Genomic DNA, 25,943 nt, shown 5'->3' with positions numbered 1-25,943 from the left:
GTCTTAAAAGATTATCTTTTTTATCACAGATTTACCATATGACATTAACTCCTCAAAAGTTAAATTTTAAAAATAGGGAATTTGTGATGAAATCTTTTGTTTTTCTCTTCTGACTAAAAATTGGATTCAGGAGCTATTATTCTGATTTGGCTTCAAAAGGTGATTTAGTTCTTTTTGGTTCCTCTTATACTTAACAATTAGATTTGAAAAGTATTCTGTATTTCTTACTGCAAACCTATACAGGACTTATTCTTCCATATTGGAATTTAATGGAAAAAAATAGAATGGATAATTTTTATTCCAGGAAAAATTAAGAGTTCTGGGATGTTAATACCCAGATTTTGTTCTAGGGCATTAAAATAGCATAAGGGTTTATAATCAGTAGGACTGAGCCAAGGGTAGAGATTATGAAGGCAAAAGAAACTATTTCACATGGGGAGACAATTGTTTGTGGTGGGAATAATCAAATCCTTTAAAGGTATTTAGGTGATTTTTTAAATGGATTTGCACAGGGAACTAAGAGCCTGTTGATGTCATTTCTTGGTCACTTGACTAAACATAGTCAAGAAGGTTTTGTCTTGATTTTTAAGATTTGCTTGGTGGGTTATTATAGCAGGGAAGTTTAGCTCTACTGAAGAATAATAATAGCTAACATTTATCTAGTGCTTATTATGTGCCAGAGACTATACTTGAATGTTTTACAATTAACTCATTTGGTCCTCACAACAACTCTGGTATATAGAGGCTATTATCCTCATTTTACCAATGAGGAAACTGAGGCAAACAGATTAAGTGACTTTCCCAGGGTCACTCAGCTAGTAAATATCTGATATTAGATTTTGCTAGGCCCAGCACACCTATCAGCTCTATTCAGTTTCCCAAGGACTCCCTGCCAATTATGGTAGGCTGTGCCTATTCTAGCATTAAAGTCACCTAGAAATATTGATAAGGGTCTCCAGGACTCCATAAAATTTTTTTTGATTTTATCATGGATTGTCATGGAAATATAGACACTGATCATGATGCCATGACATTTTCCTGCAAGTGACAATTGCATTGTCACAAGCTTATTATTCACTCCATTTGGTGGCACACAAACTTGCTGCCTAGATTAGTTTTGATTGCAAAAACCTATGGAAGCTTCACGGTGCTCACTTTGACTGCAGCTACTCCAGAAAAATGTATATCTAACTTTGACTTTGGTCAACTGGTCTTCATTTGCCAGCCACTCAAGATTGCTGTTTGGATGCAATACCTGCTCAGTTCTTTTGCAACAAGAATTGTTTGTCTTTCAGATCTTCTAGATTTTGTGGTGTTCATAAGTGTGTGCACATTCCATGTATCAGTGTGAGTGGAATCATCTTTGAAGAAATTTTTGTACTTTTTTTTAATGTTGTGACCACAGGGTGAAATCCCCATCTGCTATAATAATCAGGCTAGGAGATGAACAGTCAGACACCCAGCAGACTGCCAAATCTTATTGGAAGCAGCCTTTTTACAGGGTTGTGACTACAGCTCCTAATGTATACTTACCTGCTGTATCATCACTTGCCTATCAAGTCACAGGATTTTGAGATAGGTAAAAATATTAAATTGGTATGGGTGATGTGGAATAATTATAAATTAAATAATTTAATTGTCTGAAGAATTGGGAATAACTGCTAGCTTACCAACCACAAACCACAAGTTCCCCCTTACAGTCTTAGGGAATAAGTTAACTAAGGTTAGGTTCCTCTTTCCTAATTTTAAATCCCCTTTTCCTAACAGCTGCAGGCAAAGGTTTCTGAGGCAATATCATTTTGATAGACATATCCTAATTCAATAGAATTTAAAATTTAACTCCTTGCTCCCACAGTCCAAATGTTGGGAGCAATATGAATTTGCCTTAAGAAAGTCTGGAAGGAGGGGCGGCTAGGTGGCACAGTGGATAGAGCACCAGCCCTGGAGTCAGGAGTCCCTGAATTCAAATCCGGCCTCAGACACTTAATAATTACCTAGCTGTGTGGCCTTGGGCAAGCCACTTAACCTCATTGCCTTGCCCAAAAAAAAAAAAAAAAAGGAAGTCTGGAAGGATTAAAATAATCGGATGACCTGCCATATCCAATTAAATTGTGTTCAAAGCAAATTTCTTAAGATGGCTGTAATTGTTAATTCCTTTTTTTATAAAAATAAACTCTGTAAATCATTCATTGTGTCTGATCTCTGAGGAGTCAGATGACCTAGTTTGATTAACAATAATCAAATATAATAATCTTAATAATTAAATAAAAAATTAAATCATACTCAGGATATACATGAGATTTTTTAGTTTCTATTTTGGGTATTAATTTTTATACCATCATTACCTGCTTCTCATAATTTTAGTTGCATTTGGTTAAATTTATGCAAAAACTATTTTTTAAATTTCATATAGTCAGAATAGCCCATTTATATCATCAATAATTCTGCCAGTCCTTAGTTTGGTCATGATCTTCTATAATCATTGAAAAGTAAATTCTTCATTGCTTTGTTTGCAGTGTCCCCTTTTATATTTTTTCACTAACCATTTTGGAGCTATTGTTGATATGTATTTTGAGGTGTTGGTCTGTACTTAATTTCTGCCTGATTATTTTCTTGTTTTCCCAGTAGTTTGTGTCAAATAGTGAATCCTTACTACAGTAGCTGGAGTCTTTTGGTTAATGGAACACCACTCTATATGTGTTAACTTCTGTATTTTGGGTATCTAATCTGTTCCAATGATCTACCTTTTTCTTTCTCTTTTTAAACCCAGTTTTGAATTGTTTATGTGATTACAGCATTATAGTAATAGTTTGTGATCTGGTAGAGTAATTCCCATCCCCTCTTCCCCCAGATTAGATTTTTCTATTCTTTCTCTCCTAACATTCTTTCCTTCATAATATAGTCTTCTTTCTTTTTTTTTTCATTCTTTTTTAAGATTATAAGGATAATTTTAATGGAAACATTTTCTGGCTATAGTATATAAGATATACTATCTTATTCTTTGACCCTAATGATGATACAACTCAGAAGAGACACATGTATCATCTTATATTGGAATATAAATAAATTATCCTTTTTAATCCTTTATCATTGTTCCTTCTTGTTTATCTTTTTTATGTTTATCTTAACTCCTTCATTTGAACTTTAGAGTTTCATACAGTTGTAGTCTTTCCATCAACAATGCTTGGAAGGCCTTTATTTCATTTAAGACCCCTCCTGTAGCATCCAGTATTGCTTAGGTCAAGTCTGTCTTTGTCTTCTGAAATATTATATTCCAAATTCCTTTATAGTCAGAGCTGCTAACTCACGTATAATTCTAACTGTGACTCGTTGATTTTGAATTCTTTCTTTCTAACTGCTTATGGTATGTTTGTCTCTAATCTGGAAGCTCTGAATTTTGTCTATATTTTTCCTTTTAATTTTTCATTTGGGATTTCCTTTAGGAGGTGTCCAGTAGATCCTTTTTATTTCCATATTGCTCTCTGGATCCAAGAGATCTGGGCAGTTTTCTTTTACAATTTCTTGAATATTATGTCTTGGCTATTTTTTGTTTAGGTAGTTCAAGATTTTTTTTCTTTTCTCCTTGCTATTTTCAAAGTCAGATGTTTTGACAGTGAAATAAATATCTTATATTTTCTTCTGTTTTTCAAACTTGACTTAATTTTATTATTTCTCATCTCATGAAGGCATTACCTTTTATTTGTTCAAAGTTTTAAGGAGTTTGTTGCTTGAGCAAAGTTTTGTTCCTCTTATGCCAACTCTTCCTTCTATAGTTCTTATTTCTTTTCAAATTTTTTTGTTCTAGTTCTCTTATTTAATTTTATTTTAATTTTTGTGGGGTGATGGGGGTTAAGTGATTTGCTCAAGTACCTAGTAAGTATCAAGTCTCTAATTCTTATTTCATTAAAAGAAAATTTAACTTTTTTTAAAATAAGTTTTATCTCATAGCAATTCTAGTTGAATTTATATGCTTAAGCTATGTTTTTCTTTAAAACTTAGCTTGTAGATATTTTGGAGTGATTTTTCCTTGAGCATATGTGCAAAGCATATGTGCCACCATATTAGCATTTTATGGGTGGAGGGGATTCTTTTTGTTGTCATTTATTCTCACATTACTTTCTGACTTTAGATTTTATGTAGGCTCAAGCTCTATGTACTACTGAAGGGAAGGGCTTGTGTTCTTGAAGGTACTGAGTGTTGTGTTCACTCCAGTCTCTCAAATTCAGAGTTAGGTACATAAAGCTTTTGTTACTCTCCAAGTATCTGTTCTTAACACTGGCCCCCTGATCTGAATTCTTCAAGTTTCTGACCTGAATTTGAGTAGGAAGAACAGTAAACTGTTGCTAGACTCGACTCTCACCAACTAGCTGAAAGGTTCTCATGATTCAGATTGACAGTACTACAGGACTCTTTCTGGTCCTGGTTATTTTTCTTCAGAGTACAGAATAGACTGGTCTTAAAGTTCGAACTGAGACCCTGTTCTGCTTCTAAGGGCCAATCCACTCTACTCTAACTTCTGAGCTTATTCCTTGCTTGGTACACAACCTAACAATTTCTTATTCCAGAACACTAGCCTAGGTTGCAATTTCTTTTCTTTATCTACCTTAAATCTACAATCCAGAATTAGTACCTGCCCCTTACCTTTTTAGAGGATACTCTATAAAGGTTTGGAACTTCTCCTTTTTTTTTTAACTTTAAATTTATTTATTTATTTATTATTCCAACCACATGCAAAGATAATTTTCAATATTCAACTTTTGGCAATATTTTGAGTTCCACATTTTTCTCCCTCTGTTCTTTTCTACCCCCTCTCCCCTTTCCATATTAGTCATGTTTGTGAAAGATGAATCAGAATGAAAGGGAGCAAAAAACCATAAAGCATAAAACAGTTTTAAAAAAGAAAATAATTTACTTTGGTCTGCATTCAGTCCTTTCTCTGATGTCGTTAATATTTTCTATCACAAATCTTTTAGAATTGTCTTTGATTATTGTACTGTTGAAGAGAGCTAAGTCCATCATATTTGATTATCACACATTGTTGCTATTAATGTATACAATGTTCTCTTGGTTCTGCTCATTTCATTCAGCATTAATTTATGTAAGTCTTTTCTGGACTTTGTTGAAGTCTACCAGTTCATGATTTCTTATAAAACAGTAGTACTCCATCACATCCATATACCACAATTTGTTTAGCCATTCCCCAATTTATGGGCATACCCTCAATTTCCATTTATTTGATACTATACAGACAGCTGCTATAAATATTTTTGTACATGTGAATATCTTGCCCCTTTTTATGATCTTTAGGATACAGACTTAGTAGTGATATTGCTGGACCAAAAGGTATTATACACATTTTTATTGCCCTTTGGGCATATCTATAAATTGTTCTCAGAGTGGTCGGATCAGTTCACAACTCCACCAACAATACATTAGTTCTGGGAACTTTTCTTGACCTAGTGCACTACTGGACTATTCTCTTAGCACATTCCTGATCAATCCCATCCCACTGTCCACAGATCTCATTTCCTATGCTGGCCTGACTTGACCTGGAAAAATGACTCATTGTGACATTTTTCTTGGAGTTCTCTGTTAGGATTCCATCTGTTTCATTTACCAGATCTGTTTGAAGGGAAAAAAAATTTATTCTTATTTTTTTGGTGGGGTGAGAGGAAAGGGCTGTTACTTTGTCATCTTGGCTTTGCCTCCCTTATACCATTTTCTGTGAGTTGCTTTGTTTTTCATTTGACTTAACTTTTCACTGGGCATAGTATTTCCAAAAGACCAACAGCTCATCTAGACTTTGTCATGAATAAATCCCCTGAAAAATAGGGTTTTCAGGCAATTAAAATTTTATTATTTAGTCAAACCAATCAGATTTTTTAATGTTTAACTGATGTTCTCTACTTTTTATATATTTTATTTTCCCCCAATTACATGTTGAAATAAATTTTTAACATTTCTTAAAAGTTTTGAATTCCAAATTCTATTCCTTCTTCCCCCTGCTTTCCCCTCTCTAAGATGGTAAGCAATCAAAAATAGGTTTTATATGTGCAATCAGATAAGTATTTTCAAATGAGTTATTATTTATGGGAAAACTCAAATTAAAAAAAATGAATGAAAGAAAATGAAAAATAGCATATTTCAATCTGTATTCAAACCATATCAGTTTTCAGTAATCAATAAATTGATGGTCAGTAGTTTCTCTTGGCAAGCAAAGATACCAAGGGAAATTCTGAAACACCTTAAATCAGGTGTGTACTTTCTTGTCAGGGAATTCTCTGACAAGTGAAACAAAATCTTATTTGGTGGACTTTTAATGAGGGTAACATCTTTAGCTCCTCCAGCTAAGAAAATCACATGACCATGAGACTCAGAAGCCTTCAGGTATTTGGATCATAATGGAGGGGATCAAGAACTAGGAGACATGTCCTAGCTTTTGTTTGCATAGTAAATAAAACATTTTGTTCTTTATCCTTCTTTTAGTTTACAGAAGTAATGATTCCCTAAGCTGATAGATAGATGCCTTGGGGCTGAGGAATTACCTTCTCAGTAATACCCTTCAGAGAACAACTGACCCTTTCAGGAGTAGGATCTTAGCTAAAATGTTGGAAAAAGAATAGTTCACAAAATAGTACCTGGTTATTAACATAATAGTATAATATTAATTTCTCTCAACTTGCTTCTTGCTTCTTCTGGGTTATACTATCTGTTGTATACTTATGGGCTAGACTAAATGTTCACTGAGCAGTGGCTGCTAGATGGGGCTAGCAGACCACTTTACCAATAGACTGTTTCCTCAAGGTTGAACTGATCAATCCATTAGTCTCTTGGACTTTGGAGACCTTTTCTGATGGACAGCTATAGCTATAGTCTTCCCACATTTAGCCCCTTGTTTGGCTAAATGAAACTATACTCTTCCGCTGGAGTATTATAGAACTCTTCCAATTAGGGCAGTAACTCATAGAGCAGCCTGCAGCTTTTCTCCTATAATTCTTTCAGAAATTTAGTTCTATTGTGGTTTGTTACCTTCAGGCAGGAGATGGGAAATATTCCTGTCTCTCCTATTGACAAAATCTTCCTGACCCAAAAGCCTTGGTTATTTAGTCATTTAGGACAATTAGTAGAGGCAAGTTCCCTGTCTTGGCTCTTCACATTCAATATTCATGTCTGCCATCCTTTCTGGAATAGGAAATGTTTCCCTTTTCATCTCATTGGCTGTCTTTTGACTTCTGCTTTGATTTTTTACTTATATGACCTTTTTCAAATTAATGAGAACCCCCATTCCCATTCTGATAACTGATGTATTTGTGCACATTCCCAATTTTAGAAAGGTTTCTAAGTTTCTGGGGATATCATATTTAGTTCTTTCAATTGCCTTATATCAAAGAATCCCTGCAGCCCCAAGTAGCTTCCCAAATGACACATAAAAAGTCCCAATCAATTTCTTTAGCACTTTTTTTTATATAAAATACTATTCTCAAATTACAGTCTTTGGTGCTTACACAAACTTAGGGCTGGTAGAGATCACTAGCATCCCAAATATAAAAAAATATGCAAATTAAGCAAAGGATAGTTTTCTTCATTTATCTTCAGGGGAGAGTTTTGAAAAATACAGAATATATTCACATCTGACTAGTTGCTGAATAGCCAGTTTACTCTCTTATCCCCAGGGATAAGGAAGTGGTCACTATCTCCAGAGGGCTTTACCAAATATACCAAAACAAGAACAGATGCCACCTGGAATTCATCTTCTCCATCATCTATCTCCCATCTCAGATAGTCTTTCTGCTTCAGTTCTGCCTCATACTCCCAAGATGACCAGGACAGTCTAGTAGTTCAATTTGAGAATGTTGGTGAAATGAGACACCTGTAACAGAAATAAGATACCTAAAAGAAAAAAGTTTTAGTTAGTATGGTGTTGATGGGAAGCATAGTTTTTGATCACATGAGTCTAGTTTTCTTAATCCAGTGTTGTTCTTCTGAACTAACTGTACTTGTACTCTAGAGTTGTTGTTCAGTTGTTTAGACTCTGTGACCCTGTTGGCCATACTGCCCAGGGTTGCTGCCAAAGATAATAGAGAGATTTACCATTTTCTTCTCTAGTGGATTAAAGCAAACAGAGGGTAAATGACTTGCCAAGGGTCCCACAAATATGATGCCATATTTGAACCCTTCTTTCTGACTCTAGGTCCAACTCTTTGTTCACTGAACTACCTACCCAGCAGTACTCTAAAGATACTCTCTCAATTTGGTAGTTTTGAAGATGCAGCCATGCTCTACGTCCAAAGCCAATGGAAAGAAGCTGCTTCTACTTATATGGTAGGGAACATGAAATGTTTTCTGCTAAAAGCAGTTTCCTCTATATTAAATGATCTATGCATGTGAGGGATAGCTAGGTAGTTGCAGTGGATAGAGCCCCAGCCCTGGTGTGAGGAGGACTTGAGTTCACCATCCAGCCTCAGACACTTAATAATGAACTAGCTGTGTGACCTTGGACAAGTCACTTAACCCCATTGCCTTGCAAAAAAAAATGATCTAGGCATTTGCAAAACCTGGTTATATTCTTTTCCACACCACCCTGAAATATTTTCTGTTCTTGGCAAAAGACAGAAGATCTCAAGGGAGCTATAGTATTGAATTATAGCAATATCTTTTTCCTTGCTTCCATAGTTCCATGCAATCATAAGTCTCAAAAGAGGCCATGTTGTATGATTATATACAATTCTGCATTTTCAGGTAAAAATCACACTTATCCTCAAATACAAAGATTTGCAGATTTGACAATACAAGGTATATTTCACAAAAATTTACCAAATAGCTCTGCTTTCTTAGCCTTAACTCACAAGCAAAAGAAAGGGCAAAAGCAACAAAACTGGCTTCTCATTCTGATGGAAACCTAGCCCACACAGATCTTTTCAAACTATAGAGAACTTTCTCCACAAGAATTTGGGACTTAGGGAATGGAGATTTTTCCATGATTTCCTCAGTACATAAGACCATCCAACTGAGATCTGGAAAAAATGATCCTTTCTGTAGAACTCAGTAATATAGAAAGTATTAATATATAAAGGTATCAACAAATAAAAATCTAAGCTATTAAAATTAGCATTGGGCAACGAATCTCTCCAGGCTTCAATTTATCCAGATAAGACCTCACATATAACAGTGCTTACCCTGGCCTCCTTGTCTGAATACCATGATTGAATACCATTTCACCCATCCCCAGTATTCTGGAGTACCTTTATGGGGTAAGGGATGTGGCTAGACCCTGTCATTGGTGTAGCCCCAAGCAATGATGTTTCTCCAATTTTAGGTGGTCCCATGTACCTCAATTCCATTTAACCTCTTAATAGTCACATTAGCTTCTACACAGGAATATTTACTTCAAAAGCATAAGAACAGATATTATAAACATATCTCTTCAGGCTCTGGAAGAGAGGGAAATTAGATTCACAGCTTAGCTTGTTTCCCATTAAATTTCAAAATCAAGAATCATCCCTTGTGGGGGGAAGGGAAAGGAGCAGGCATCAAGTACCAGGTACCTTGACTTGTGAGGATTTCTCTGCTGGGCTAGTAGTAACTGGTTCCAAGGTAACCATGGTCAATGAGGATTTTATCTGCTACCCCTTCAATTGAAAATGAAAAGGACAACCAAAATAGACCAGAACAAAAAAACCAAAGGCCATTTTTCAGGATCTAAAAGGGGCAGGAGGACATCCCCTCACTTAGTTCAGTTCATGGTGCCTATGCTGTGGTTGCACAAGACAATCGCCTTCTTCACTGGAAAGGAAAAGGAAAGGAAAAGAGACTGTCCCAGTTTGGTAGTTTAAAAAACACAACCTCATCCTCCTAAGAAGTAAATGGAAAGGACCTTCTGTCTCCCCAACCCTCATTGGAGGAACACAGGAATATCTTTTCATAGAAGCAAGTCCCTTCATCTTAGGTGATTTGGACATGTACAAAGCCTGGTTATAGTAGTATTTTGAACGAACTTTCCCCCCTCTATTGTTGCCTTTTGGATTTTATTGTTATATAGAATTTTTTTAGAGAGGGTTTTGGGGGGGGGCAGGTAGGAGTTAATTTTTTTAGTTTACAACTTTGCTGAAGAAATCAAGTGCATTCTACTTGATGCCTCAGAAAAATTTTCTATGTTATGAAGAGAAAAATTTTCTGTTAGTAAACATTTACATTTTTTTAAAAGTAATATTAATGTCTCTTTAGTGTGTTTCTCTGCATGTTGTTTTCTATGTAGTTCCCTACTTTGCAGCTTAACCCTAGTTCTGCCTCTAAGTAGAAGATTGCAAAAACAAATTTTGCCTACTATGAAATTTTTCTTATGGATTTGCTTTATGGATGACATTACTATAATATGCAAATGTCCATAGTGAGATAAATCACATATTTATAAACCATTTTTGAAAAGAGATAATAAATCCTTTTTTGGTTGGATTCTTTTTTATGAATTAAAAATCTTCAGTATTTTTTTCAGTGAACCTATTCCTCAAATAACTCCTTCTCAAGCAAAAACAAATCCCTTAATGTATGCCTACATAGTATGCACAATAAATCCCCATAACCATCTCCAAAAGAGTGTTTCTCTTTCTGCGTCTTAAGTTTGTAATGACCTTGATGGCTCTTTGTCAAGAGAAATGTGGCATGCTTCATCTTCATTTTTTTGGATGCATAGTGTATCATTGAATTTTTTTCTATAGCATATAAATTATTCTCCTAGTTCTTGTTTTGTAAAGTTCATTGTATAAATTGTTTTCCCAGTTCAACTCCCTTTTCTCAGAATTGCTTACTTTTCTCTGCATTACTTCATAAAGCTCATTCTAGTTTCCTCTGAAATTGTCCATTTCATCATTTCTTAGGCTATAAATATGTTGTATTATATTCCTATAACTTTGTCATCTTCTGAGTGGGTATTTTGATCCTCCATGGGACCAAAGTAATTTTCACCTGGATCTGAATATGGGCAGAAAACAAAGTTCTTCCCCAGAGAGAGCAGAGAGAGACCTGTTACCTTCCATGGACTGAGCAGTCTAGAAGCAGCTTCTGGGTGGCTCCATGGGTTCCCGGACTGAAGCTGTTCCAAAGCCTGCACTGGCTTGGGCTCCAAGCTCACTCTGGTGTGACAAGAGTTTTCCTGCTGACCTTCCAAGTTGTCTTTGGCAATTGGACTGAGAGGTCTGGAAATGATAAATGGTTGGACTCTAGAGAAGCATGGGATGACTTAAAGGATCTGATGCTAAATGAAAGGAGTAGAACCAAGAGAACAATGTACACATCAACAACAACATGAGATGAACAACCTTGATGGAAGCAGCTCCTTAGCATCCAGAGAGCTAGGACAACTGTATTAGACTGGCTATGTACTATATTATTCCCCATCCAGAATAAGAAAAACAAAGCAAAGCAAAACATACACACACAGAAACACAGACACACACACACAAAACAACCCTTCAGAATCTGATGAACATGTTACAAAAATTATCTCTTACCCTTAATTCTGATAGCTCATACCAAAAATTATTAATCCATAAACATGTTTATCAAAATATGTATGTACAATGCTAATCTAACTTTGCTGGTGAAGGGAGGTGTGTGGGAAGGGAGGGTGGAAGGAATTTTTGTAATTTAAAAATATAGATGTACATATGGATGAAAATAAATTTTAAAAAGAGAGAGAGAGAGAGAGAGAGATCTGGAAATTACTCCCCACTGCCACAAATCCAAGCACCCTGAGGACCAGGGTTGTTCTTAGATAGCTGGAGTCGACTTGCTCTGGCAGCCATCTCAACTGAGTGGAATAGACCCTTCTCACGGATCTTCCAAGTTACCTTGGACTGGAAAATTATTTCATTCAGTCTTTCTGTTGGTTCTGACACTCTAGAATTTGGTTGCAGACATAATTTTAATTCTGGGAATTCCTACCTCTACTCTGCCATCTTGGCCCCACCTTCCCTCCCTCCCTCAACCAAGAATTCTGTACCAGGTGATCTGCCCTGCAATTTTGAACTCAGTCATACATGAAAAAATAATAGACATTCAATAATAGCCTGTTAAACATTTTTAGAAAGAAAAGGGATTAGGGCAGCTAGGTGTGGTACAGTGGGTAGAGCATTGGCCTGGAGTCTGGAGAACCTGAGTTCAAATCCAGCCTTAGGCAAGTCACTTAACACCCAAAAAAGAAAAAAAAGGAAAAGAATTATTTGCTTCTCAAACAGCTCAACAAGTAGAGAAGTGAATAAATGCAACAATCATAGCTGACCACAGCAACAAAGTGAAAGCAGAGAAACTAGTAAGAAATGTCTTTCTAAACATGTAAAAAAGAGAGTGGTGAAGACAAGGGTGGGTATGGGTCATTATGGATATCCTGCCTACAGGTGAATGCTTTTGTGAAATTATATTATGAAATAATAATATAAAATAATATAATAGTACATTAAAAGATTTTTTGAAGCTAAGGGGGGAGAGGAGATGGAAAAAAGAAGTTAGTGATACTCTAGGGCAGGGCTGTTCAAAATACAGCCTGCAGACTTCAGTGTGATTTTTATGCAGTCCCCTTGTGGGTTTTAATTTTCACAAACAAAAAAGTAAAATAATAATTTGCATGAAATTCTTAGATTTTTTAAATTCCATCACTAATAAATATTTCATTGTTGTTAATTTTCTTTGGTGTTTTTAAGCAATATTACTGAAGGACTTATTCCATGGAATTTTCAGTCGATCTGTGGGATGTTGTCAGTCTGTATGATGCAGACTAGTCAGTATGAACCTGCCTTTATACTGTTGTGTCATTGCTTTGTTGTTTTTGTGTTTGCTTTTGCTTCTCACTGTTGCCTGTTGTATTGATGACACATTCACCCACTTTCTAAGAAGTTATGAGGAGAGTGCTACATCTGCTAAATGCAGACTGTATTTTTTATTCTGGGTGCAGTTCTTGAATAATTTTATTTTAATGCAGCCCTAAAATAAACTAAGGTTGGATGCTCTGCTCTAGGGCTAAATCATGGGCTAGCAATGAGAGAAAAAGTGACCCCTGTGGTCTCAGAAAGCCTCCAAGGGGTAAATGAGGAGAGGGAAATGATTGAAAAGGGAGTTGCAAAGGCTCCTATAACTAATGAGAGATGTTCTGTGAAGGGAGATGAGGACTTAGCACTGGGTATGGTCTGAGGGATATGATGCCTGAAAAGTCTTCCTATCCTATCTTGAATAAGGGAAGTCAAGACGCTTGGAGAAAACTGACACCTGGAGAATGGGAAAGCAGACCCAGAAAGGAGATTTTTGAGGCAAATGGAGAAAGGAAGGTACCAGGGTAGGATAAAGATAAGTGGTGGCCTGCATAATCAGAAATGTAAAAGGGGAGTGCCCTTTTACACTTATAGTGCCTTCTTTGACACCTGCAATATTTGGCATTGTCTTGGGAGTTAGACATCATGGAAATGGATAATCCATGGTAAGTTCTACCATTGTAGAAGATGCCTAGAGGTAGAATGGATATATATATATATATATATATATATATATATATATATATATATATATATATATATATATATGGAAGTTTGATTATATGAGAAATAGAGAGAAAAGTAATAGAACAGATAATTATAACAATCATGAATCAAGAGATGATGGTCTAGAATACAAAGAGAAAGTGGATAATGAAGAGAGAAAACCTTTTACAAAAGGGGTATGAAAATGAAGTAAAACAAGACTAGTTGAAGGGTAGAAAAGGAAAGGGAAATCTACTTGACTAATTGAGAAGAGAAAGGGGAGTATTCTATAAACAGATGAGAGCAAGAAAGGAAAAAATATGCAAAAAAGAAAATGGTAATAAATGAGAGGAGGGGATCAAGGGTGAGGGAAGAGTCAATGGAAACTGGGGCACTCTAAAAAAAAAAAAAAGATTAAGACAAGGTACCTTAAGGGCCATAGTGCTGTGTTTATTGCAGAAGAAAGAAAGGGAAAATCAATACATTATAAAAGGAGAAAAATACAAATGAATTAAACAATCTAAGACTTTGAAAAGGGGATAGATTGGATAAGAAAAGACCCTACAATCTCTTATTTTAAAAATATTTAATAAAGATACACAAAAAATAAAATTGAGGGAATAAAAGTTTTCCCAGGTATCAAATGAATCTTAAAAAAGCAATTTGTGGTCATGCTATCTGAAAAAATCCAAAAACAAACATTCAAAAAATAATATCATAAATAAAACCTTACATTATACTGAAATGGATACAAGAAATCAACATCAATAAGTGACTTATGTGTTGTAAAGGCCTTAGCATCCAGATTCATAAAGGAAATATTAACTGAGATATAAGAAAATTTAAACAGTGGCATCATAATGACAGGTGACTTCAATATGCTTTTCTCAGTCTTGAATAGGTCTAATAGATAAATAAAAAGACAAATATGAAACAATAAATTACAGAAGAAAATAATTATGAAATTTATGGCATTTTACAACACTTCTACATAATAATATACATATTTAACACCCTCCATTAAACTTCCTCAAAAGTTTACCATGTCCAAAGGCACAAAAGATAGTGCTAATAAATAGAAAAAGGCAGAAATAGTTAATACATCATTTATAAATCATAATGCAAATAATAATTATTTTAGGAATCACAAATGATACAGACCCAAATGAAGAGTTTACAATACAATTCTAAATAATGAGTAAGTCAAAGAACAAATCATTGATGAAATGAATAATTATGTAAAATGAAGTTATGATAATGAAACAACAAACAAAATTCTGTGATGAAGTTAACAGTCCTTAGGGGATAATGATATCCTTACAAACATACATTAACAAAACAGAGTTCATGAATCGAATGTGCATTTTAAATGAGAAGGTTCATATGACTATTATCAGTATTATCTTCCCATTCAGGAGGAATACACGCAGTTCAACATCATTGAATCCCTCATAATTTGCCCTTCCTGTCCACCCTCTCTAAGTTTCACCTGAGTCCTATACTTGGAGATCAAACTTTCTATTCAGCCATGGCTGTTTCAACAGGAATGTTGAAATTCCCCTATTTCATTGAAAGTCCATCTTTTCCCCTGGAAGAGGATGTTCAGTTTTTCTGAGTAGTTGATTCTCAATTGCATTCAAACTCTTTTGCCCTCTGGAATATTATATTCCAAGTCCTACAAGTCCTTAATGTGGATGCTGCTAAGTCCTGTGTAATCCTGATTGTACTTCCATAATATTTAAATTGTTTCTTTCTGGCTGCTTGTAATATTTTCTCTTTGACTTGGGAGTTCTGGAATTTGGCTATAATATTCCTGTGGGTTATTTCTTTTGGATCTCGTTCAGGAGGAGATTACTGGATTCTCTCAATTTCTACATTACCTTCTGCTTCTAGGATAATGGGGCAATTTTCTGGTACAAATTCTTTAAAAATGAAGTCAAGGTTCTTTTCCTGATCATGACTTTCAGTTAGCACAATAATTTTGAAATTATCTCTACTGGATCTGTTCTCCAGATCAGTTGTTTTGCCAATGAAGATATTAAACATTTTCTTCTAGTTTTTCATTCTTTTGCTATTGTTTTATTGTTTCTTGATTCTTTGCAAAGTCATTAACTTCCTTTAGTTCCATTCTACATTTGAAGGAATTGTTTTCTTCAGAGAGCTTTCTTCTTTTCCATTTGGCCAATTTTGCTTTTTAAGGTATTCTTCTCCTCATTAACTTTTTGGAGTGCTTTTTCCATTTGACCTAAACTAGTTTTTAACATGTTTTCTTTGGCATTTTTTGTATCTCCTTGACTAAGCTACTGACTTGGTTTTCATGTTTTTCTTGTATTGTTCACATTTCTCTTCCCAATTTTTTTCTCTACCTCCCTTAGTAACCAGGCTTCAAAAATTTAAAAACTGAGAAATTATCTTATAACACAAACATACTCCTAACATATAAAACAAAGGAAAATAAAAATACAGAAAAAAACCAAACCAACATCATTAATGAACATTGACAAATAATTTTAAATAAAAGCCTGTCAGCCTACAATCATTTATTTAAGAAATCATTAATTATGACAAAGTGGGATTTATGACAAGGATGCAAAAATGGTTCAACATTAAGAAAACAAACAATATAACTAATCATATGAAAAACCAAAACATCCAAAATTCTTATGAATAGATTTAGAAAAAAGCCTTTGACAAAGTACAACAATTCTATATTCTAAACAAAAGAAAACAACACAAACAAAACCCCAATCTACAAAGTGTAGGCTTGGGGGTGGAAATGTTGGCAACAACAATGAGAAAGAAATTTTAAAATATAGAGACAGGGAAAAAGGGAATAAAACTATCCATATTTGCTGATAATATGATATTTTTCTTGAGAAAAACCCTTAGAGAATCAGCAAAGATACTGAGATAATATCTTCAACAAAATTGCAGGCTACAAAGTAAATCCTCAAAAAATAAACTAACATTTCTATATATAAATAACCAAAAAATGGAACCATAATAGAAAGAGTAATTCCACTCCAAATAAACACAAAAATACAAAATCCATAAAATATCTGAGAATCAACCTACCAGAACACACAAAAGATTTGTATAGAATCAATTACAAAGGACTCCTTAAAGATATAAAGAATAGCTTAAATAGTTGGAAGATTATTCAGTGCTCATGGTTAGGCTATGCCAGTATACCAATTTTAATACTTTTAATGTATACTTTTAATATTTACTGTCAAATTACTAAGATGTATTAAAAACTTGATAAGAGAATAACAAAATTCATTTGGAAAAAGCTAAATATCTAGAATATTGGGAATTATGAAAAGAGTAATGAGGGGGAAATTGTACATCTACACTTCAAACTCTAAAATAGCAGACATGAAAATCATGTTGTATTTAGATCAGTGGAACAGGCTAGACAAGGGTATTCAGAAACATAAATTAACTGGAGAAAAACTCCTTATTTTATTTTTTTTAAACTACTGCGAAATCTTGAAAGCAGCCTAGCAGAACTGAGGCTTAGACCTATTACATCACATTCTACAATATATTCTTCATATTAAAGCTCATACTTTTAAAAATTCAGAAAATAAATATCTGGATAGGAAAAGCACTTATAACCAAATAAAAGATAAAAGAATTACAGAAGATAAAATAGATAATTTTGATTAATTCATATCAAAAAGTTTCTATATATACAAAATAAATGCATCTAGGACAAGAAGGGAAGTTGTCTCTGAAAGTTTTCTGGAAGTTTTCTCTGAAAAAGGTTTAGTATCCAAAATTTATCAATATTCATATATATATGTAATATATGCATATATACATATATAACTAGTAGCTATTTGCTAGTGGTCAAAGGATATGCAAAATAGTTCTCAAAAGAAGACTTGCAGAGTATTAATTACATGAAAGATTACTTCAAATCATAATAAGAAAGGTGACTGTGTTTTTGTAACTTTCCAATGAATTAATTTGTTATGCTGAATTTTTCCCTGCTAAAACAATAGTATTTGTTATATGGTATTACTCTCTGAATGAGGAAGGGGAGAGATACTTTAGATAACCCTGATGGGGGCAGCAAGGTGGTGCAATGGATAGAGCACCGTCCCTGGAATCAGGAGTACCTGAGTTCAAATCCGGCCTCTGATACAAAAATGAGGGAGAGAGAGAGAGAGAGAGAGAGAGAGAGAGAGAGAGAGAGAGAGAGAGAGAGATGATGATGATGATGATGATGTAAGAAGCAGAAGCTAGCAATAAAAAAATTTATTTTAAAGCAGTCTTTTAGATCACATGCCCAACAAGATGGACAACTAGATATTTTTTATGATCTTAATGACCTCTCTAATCTTTATAAAATAGGAATTATGCCCAAAGAAACAATTTCAACTGTTTTCATAGTCCAAGACACCAAGAATGCAAACAAACATAATTCCAACAGTAGAGAAATCAACTTGCTAGCCCTTAACACCACATACTCCTATAGCACATCTGCACAACTTGACCCACCAACTTGCATCAGAAATTAATTCCGTATATTTCACCTCCAGTATTTCAGAAATACAAAAGCCAGAAGAAGCTTGCCATAATGAATAGTGTGCACTTCAAACCAGTTTAGATAGATAGATAGATAGATAGATAGATAGATAGATAGATAGATAGATAGATGTAGATAGATATATATATAGATAGAATTCCCAATTAGACTTGCACTTCTAAGTGCATGCAATCAAACACATGCAAGCAAAACAAGTATCTGTCCTTCTAGGTACAAATCACCAAGCTGATTCCTTCCGGAGAAGCTTGTTGCATATTGGTGTTCACATCAAGTCTCACTCTCTGGTCGGTCAAAGGAAGCATATCCTCTGGCAAGTCTCTGTTCATCAGCACTACTCTTCTACTCAAGAATGTGATTCCCAAAATTGTAAGCTATATTCTGGATGTTTTATGATAAGGGCATAATGAAGTAAGATAACTGTGTTATCCTGAATATTATGCCTCTCAATGAAGCTCGTTTAAATTAGCATTTTTAGTTGTATTTATACTTAACCTGATATGTGCTCCTAAAAATTCTATCTTCTATCTCAAGACATCTGTATGTAGTATGATAATGACTTATTTATCTTGTTTGTTCTTTGGGTTTTTTTTGCAAGGCAATGGGTTTAAGTAACTTGCCCAAGGTTATACAGCTGTGAGGTCAAATTTGAACTCAGGTCCTCCTGATTCCAGGCCAGTGCTCTACCCACTGTGCCATCTAGCTGTCCCTAATGATTGATTGTTTGTTTTTTGGCAAGGCAATGGGGTTAAATGACTTGCTCAAGGGCACACAGCTAGGGAATTAATGAGTGTTTGAATTAGGATTTGAGCTCAGGTCCTCCCGATTTAGGGTCTGTGGTCTATCTCATTGTGCCACCTAGCTGCTGCTAAGTATTTATTTTTAATATAGAATTAGTTACAGTTTTTATCTGAGGTCATTTGTCGAAGAGAGCGCTACTCTGTTGTGCACTGCTATCACATTCTGAGCAGGTCTAGGGGCAATAAATGTATTAATGTAAAATGAACTACTCCTTTTTTGTTTAAAACCTCCACTTTTTTTAATTGATATTTTATTTTATTTTTCCAATTATATGTTATGAAAGTTTTTCAACATTCATTCACATGCTTATGCATATTTTTAACTTATAAAATTTCCTTCCACCATTCCCTTCCCACCCCACCCCTCCCCTCAGTGGTGAACAGTCAGGTGAATATCAGATTAGTCATTTTTGGTATGAGGAATTAGGATTAAGGGAAAAAGAAAGAAAACCTTGAGCTAGAAAAATACATAAGAGGTTTTTAAAAAGTGAATATAGCATTCATTCAGATTCTGAAGGGTTTTTCTTATGTTTTGTTTTTTCCTCCTCTAGATGGGGATAGTACTGTCCATAGCGAGTCTTTTAGGGTTGTCCCAACTCTCTGAACTGTTGAGAGGCGCTGCATCCATCAAGGCTGATCAACTCACAATGTTGTTGTTAATATGTACAATGTTGTCATGGTTCAGTTCCCTTCACTCAGCATAAGTTCCTTCATACTTCTCTAGAGTCCTACCATCCATGGTTTCTTATAGGAAAATAGTATTCCATAGCATTCATATACCATAACTTTAAAACCTCCACTTTATGACTAAGTAAACTGTCATATAGCCAAAGAAGGGCAATCAAAACATGAAGTATTGAAGATCATTTCATTTGGTGATCAACTGAAATACCCCTTATATGTCCTCCCCAAGCATAGTTATGGTGTCATTTTCAATTTATAGCATAACATAAGTAGACATTGAGGCAGGAAAGCCATAATTTTCAGAATTTAACTTTTTTGGAAAAGTAGAATGAGAACTGAAAAATACTAACACTGTTACAAATGTATTGTGAGTTTCCCCCCAAGATGGAGAACAATTAAATATCATAGTTTTACAAATGAACACAATCTTAACCTGGCTAGAGAAATTCTTAAATCTTAAACAATTGATCAAGAAAGAATGAGATGTCTATCTCCAATTTTAAAAAGAAATTTTAAATTAAAAAGAACCTAAAATTTTAAAAGAATCTTTGGAGAAAAACACAGAGTTCTGAAGCAGATCATACCTAATATTTACTGACTGTCCATTAACTGGACAGATTTCTAGACACATGCTCAACCTACCAAGCCCAGAGGGAAATGTTATTTATCCAGAATCTACCCTGAGTTACAGTAAAGGGTGAAAGTAATGTTGAGTCAGTCAAACAGATTTTAGTCCAAGTTATTTGACACAGCACCACTGTCTGAGTTTTAGGATTCCATATTAGAGATTCCATATTAGGATTCCAGGAACACACAAGCAGTTTGGGAGATATAGTAAATGATAGATCCAATTCTCAGTTATGCACTAATAAGATCTATCTAGGGCAACTAGATGGCACAATGGATGAAGTGTTCAGCCTGGAGTCAGGAAGCCTCATCTGTCTGAGTTCAGAGCTGACTTCAGACACTTCCTGGCTGTGTGACCTTAGACAAGTCACTTAAACCCTGTTTGTCTCAGCTTCCTTTTCTCAGATGAGCTGGGAAAAGAAATGCCAAATGCGGGAAGAGACAGAAACAACAAAAATTAGATCTGTGTTCCAGAGGTGAGAGTAAACCTACAATACATCCATTTGAGGATTAGAAAGCATCATTGGGGGGGGGGGGGCAATGCTTTCTTAAATCCCCCCTCCCACTTTTCGTTCTCTGCTTGGTATGTATCATCCCCGGTCTATTTTAGTTTAATGTCATTCCAGCATAGATTTTATCCCTTGCACATCCCCCCTGGCTTGCTGCCTATTTCCCACAACAGCCTGTAAAATCTTGGAGAAGCGATGATGGTGATGAAGATGAAGGTGATGGTGATGACGATGACGGTGACGATGACGATGACAAGGACGACTATCTTAAAACTTGTTTCCAAGTGACGATGCAGAGCATGCTCAGTAGTTAGGTCAGGTTTCGCTCCCAATCAACTGCCCTTGTTCGACCCCTTCAGAGCTGTTTAACTCTCTCTACACTCAAGTTTAGTGAGCGAGCCCCGCATCCTCCCTTCCCCTCCCAAGTTCAAGTCTTCAGGAGAAGCTACCCGGATACACAGCTCCCCCGTGTCCCTTTGAAGCCGGTAAGTGGATGAGGAGGGGAGGAGTTTGCAACTGTGACTCGCTTTGTCCGAGTTCCTACAGAATCGTCCCCGTAGCGGCGGTCCATTCTGACCTCCGATGCAGCTGTCACAACGAGCGATGCTGCAAGATCGCCGGATGCCCGATTTTCTGCAGGGTTCGGGTTTTCTGAGGATCATGAGTCTTTAACAACACACCCGAAGGATTTTTTTTTCCTTTGTTTTGCTTTGCTTTTCGGAAAGCCGGATCGGGGTCTCGGAGAAAATGACCCACATGTTAAACGCAGCGGCGGACCCAGCGCGATGGAGCCGGTGTAGGACCGCGAGAAGGGCCGCGGGTCTGGTGGCTGCAGCCTACGCTCTGAAAGCCCTTTATCCCGCGGTGAGCAGGCGTTTAAAGCAGCCCCGCGGCGAGGAGAAGCCTGAGGGAAGGGGCCGGGCTGCGGACGAGCCCGGGGCGGCGGACCAGCCCGGGGCCGCGGACCAGCCCGGGGCCGCGGACCAGCCCGGGGCCGCGGACCAGCCCGGGGCCGCGGACCAGCCCGGGGCGGCGGCGGACAAGCCCGAGCCGCCGCACTGCCCGGAGCGCGCTGGGAGGAGGGCTCCGGCCGTGAATGCAGATTTTTTCAAACAGCTTCTGCAGCTTCGCAAAATCCTCTTCCCCAAACTTCTCACCACCGAAACAGGTTGGCTCTGCCTCCATTCCGTGGCTTTGATCTCAAGAACTTTTCTCTCCATCTATGTGGCTGGTCTAGATGGAAAGATTGTGAAGAGCATCGTGGAAAAAAAGCCTAGAACTTTCATCATTAAATTAATCAAATGGCTTATGATTGCAATTCCTGCAACATTTGTCAACAGTGCAATAAGGTATCTGGAGTGCAAGCTGGCTCTGGCTTTCAGAACTCGTTTGGTAGACCATGCCTATGAGACCTATTTCACTAATCAGACTTATTATAAAGTGATCAATATGGATGGGAGACTTGCAAACCCTGATCAGTCTCTTACTGAGGATATTATGATGTTCTCCCAGTCTGTAGCTCACTTATATTCTAATTTGACCAAACCCATTTTGGATGTAATGCTGACTTCCTATACTCTCATCCAGACTGCTACATCCAGAGGAGCAAGTCCGACTGGGCCTACGTTGCTGGCAGGGCTTGTAGTGTATGCTACTGCCAAAGTATTAAAAACTTGCTCTCCCAAATTTGGTAAATTGGTGGCTGAAGAAGCTCACAGGAAGGGGCATTTGCGGTATGTGCACTCCCGAATTATAGCCAATGTGGAAGAAATTGCCTTTTACAGAGGACATAAGGTAAGGCAAAAATTAAGGCAATAGTTGAAATGTGAGATGGCTCAATGCTGCTACCGCAGAAAAAAGATAGTCTGTTGTCTCACTTCTTCAATGGTTTATATTCCTCTGACTTCTAAATTTCAATGAAAATATATACTCTTGAGGAATATATTTTCAAAAGTTTCATTTTTGTTAAATATCTGGAGTTAGAATAATGTAATTCTAAAAGAAAGTATGCTTAATTTGACAAATACATTATTCATGTTCCACAATTTGTTTTCTTTTTTTGTGTGTCTATTTTAATTTGAAGTTTTGAGTTCTAACTTCTATCCCTCTTTTGCTTGCTGTCCTTCCCCTTCCCTAAATCAGTGAACAATCACATATAGATTATACATATGAAATTATGTAAAGCATTTCCATATGATTCAAGAAGATATTTTCTACAAGAAAATGTGAATTAAAGAAAAAAGAAAGTAAAAAATAGCACGCTTCAGTTTGCATTCAAAAAATATCCATTCTTTCTCTGGAATTATTTAGTGTGCTTCATCATTAGTCTTTTGGGATTCTAATTCTTTTGGATCATTGTATTGCTGAGAATAAACAAGTCATTCACAATTCTTCATTATAAAATATTACTGTTACTGTGTACAATGTTCTCCTGGTTCTTTTCATTTCATTAGGCATCAGTTCACATAAGTCTTTCTAGGTTTTTTTTAAATCATCCTGTTAGTCATATCTTATAGCACAATCATTTTCCATTACAATCATATACCACAGTTTGTTTAACCATTTCCCAGTTGATAGACATCCCTTGCATTTCCAGTTCTTAGCCACCACAAAAGGAGCTGCTGCAAATACTTTTGAACAAATAGAGCATTTTCCCTTTTTGGGGGATGTCTTTGCAATGTAGACCAAACAGATGGTTCTTTGGGTATAGTTCGAAATTACTTTCCAGAATGGGTGGATCAGTTCACAGCTCCACTAACTGTGCATCAGTGTTTCAGTTTTCCCTAATTTTCTCCAACATTTATCATTTGCCTTTTCTGTCATATTAGCCAATCTGATAGGTATGAGGTGTGAGAATTGTTTAATTTCTATCTCTCTAATCAATAATGATTTAGAATATTTTTTCATATAGCTAATAGTTTTGAGTTCTTTATATGAAAATTGTCTGTTTATATCCTTTAACCATTTATCACTTGAGGAATGATGTGTTTTTATTATAAAATAGACTCAGTTCTCTATATAATTGAAAAATGAGGTGTTTTTCAGATACTTGTTGCAAAAAAATTTCCCCAGTTTTCTGCTTTTCTTATAATTTGGGTTGTCTTTATTTTGTTTGTGTAAAGCCTTTTAAATTCAATATAATCAAAATTATTATTTTTTACATTTTGTAATACTCTCTTCTTTGGTCCTAAATTCTTCCCTATCATAAAATCTGACAGATAAACTATCTCATACTTTTAAAGTTTGCTTATGGTATCACCCTTTATGTGTATGTAACTCATGTACCCATTTTGACCTTATCTTGGTATATGGTATGAGATTTTAGTCTGTACTTAATTTCTGCCATATTATTTTTCATTTTTCCCAAGCAGTTTTTGTTAAATAATGAGATTATTTTCCAAAAACTTGGATCTTTGCGTTTAAAATTATACCAGATTACTGATCATTTTCTATAATGTAATTTGTACCTAATCTATTCCACTGATCCACCACTATTTCTTAGCTAATACCAGATTGTTTTGATAATTGCTACTTTATAATATAGTTTGAGATCCAGTATGGTTAGACAACTTTCTTTTGTGTTTTTTCTTTGATTCCCTTGATATTTTTGACCTTAGGTTCTTCCAGATGAATTTTGTTCTTTTCTCTGGCTTTATTGAATAATGTTTTAACAATTTGATTGGTGTGGCACTGAGTAAATAGATTAATTTAGGAAGAATTGCCATTTTTATTGTCACAATTTATTTTCTTAAAACTTAAGCCCCTATTCAAATAAAAAAATGTACAATTGGGAAATTCAAATACATTTTCATTATAAAAAAGGAAGATGCTGATTGCTATTTTAGTATTTCTTCTGAGAAAAATGCAACTCTACGACAGATGTTGTGTGTACATGATTTTCAAATGATCAAACTATTCAAATGGAATTAATGGTTAGGAATTTTATATTTAACTTTTCATTTCCTACTAAACTAGTCATTTATAACAAGGATTCTACTTAAAGCAGCTTTAATTTATTAGTTGCTAGACTCAAAGCTACTTTTATCAAATGTAACTTTTAAGATGAAAAAATTATATCACAATTTTATATACAGGCTTCTAAGTTGGTATTTATTATGACTATTTAGCTTAGTAGAATGGGGAAAGGTAAAATGAGATGTATGCGATGTAAATACCTGTCTTTTTTTCCCCTATAGGTAGAAATGAAACAACTGCAGAAAAGTTACAAGGCTTTAGCAGAGCAAATGAATCTCATTTTATCTAAACGTTTATGGTACATTATGATAGAGCAATTCTTGATGAAGTATGTCTGGAGCAGCAGTGGACTGATTATGGTAGCTATACCTATTATCACTGCAACTGGCTTTGCAGATGGTGGTAATGACATTTCTACTTTATTTCAAATATGTGTTTTAAGTGGAAAAATTTTAAAAGAGTTTTTGCTACTTTTCATTTTAGTAATACTGTGATTATAGTCATTTTACTCTAATTATTAAGGATAGGGACTAGACCTGTGTCAGATGTGCTAAATTTAAGTCTTCCCTCTGCTACTAGTTATTGGCACTGACAAGTTATTATCACCTTTGGCAAGTCACTTCTTTATAGTCACCACTATAAGTTTCAGCTTCCTCATTTACAGAGTGAGGTTCTAACTCACAGAATTATTGACTAACATAAATGAAATAATATACATAAGACTATAATGTGCATATATAATAATATAACCTTAAAGTGAGTGTCTTCTCTATGTCATATCCCACAAATGGTTGCTCACTATTTGAGTGAAAATATTTTATTGAACCCCCAAACTTCCTGAGACAGTCCAATACACTTTTAATAGCTCTAATTGCTAAGTGGTTTGGGGTTTTTTGAGGTTTTTTTCATGCCTCAAGTCTAAATTTACAACTTTTTTTTGCAACTTCCACTGATGTCTACTAATTCTGCCTTTTCGGGTTAAGGGTCCATGTGACAGACCTTTAAGTACTTGAAGACAGCTATCATTTCCTTTCTGTTCCTTCAGACTTCAGAAATTTAGAGCAAAATGCAGAGGTTATGACATCTAAGCACAAGTCCCATTCAAATTACATTTACATCTGGTAGTGTGAATCTATTTCAAAAGTTAGTGGATAATTCTTTACTTTGCTAGAGTTCACTTGCAAATGAAAAGCCTGAGATATTGAATTTTCTCCTATGGCATAGATACCTTTTATAATGTTTCCTGAGTCTTTCATTTGTATAAACCTACTGAAGACCAATAAAACTT

The 25,943-nt window shown here is 35.4% G+C and overlaps 1 protein-coding gene and 1 long non-coding RNA gene across 9 annotated transcripts in view; one reads left to right on the top strand and one right to left on the bottom strand.

Moving 5' to 3' along the window:
* ABCD2 (ATP binding cassette subfamily D member 2) overlaps positions 1–25,943 on the top strand; it is a 177,112-nt gene that overhangs the window by 8,939 nt on the left and 142,230 nt on the right. For 4 of the 8 annotated variants that reach the window (XM_074194854.1, XM_074194856.1, XM_074194857.1 and 1 more), the window contains exons 1-2: positions 21,901–22,474; positions 24,877–25,057. In XM_074194854.1, the coding sequence (XP_074050955.1) occupies positions 21,989–22,474; positions 24,877–25,057 (667 nt within the window). In that variant the 5' untranslated portion in view covers positions 21,901–21,988. Of the gene's footprint in view, positions 1–19,227; positions 21,620–21,703; positions 22,475–24,876; positions 25,058–25,943 lie in introns of those variants that run through there. The other 4 variants (XM_074194863.1, XM_074194861.1, XM_074194855.1 and 1 more) reach the window with 4 other exon arrangements.
* The window catches only part of LOC141493465 (uncharacterized), a 57,864-nt gene continuing 39,406 nt past the window's right edge, over positions 7,486–25,943 (bottom strand). Inside the window, exons 4-5 of the long non-coding RNA XR_012470219.1 lie at positions 11,027–11,192; positions 7,486–7,890 (exon numbers count right to left, since the gene is read on the bottom strand). This is a non-coding gene — a long non-coding RNA (uncharacterized LOC141493465). The remainder of the gene's footprint in view (positions 7,891–11,026; positions 11,193–25,943) is intronic.

This window comes from Macrotis lagotis, chromosome 7 (assembly GCF_037893015.1).
Source record: "Macrotis lagotis isolate mMagLag1 chromosome 7, bilby.v1.9.chrom.fasta, whole genome shotgun sequence".
NCBI lineage: Eukaryota > Metazoa > Chordata > Mammalia > Peramelemorphia > Peramelidae > Macrotis > Macrotis lagotis.
This window is presented reverse-complemented; position numbering and strand designations above follow the sequence as displayed.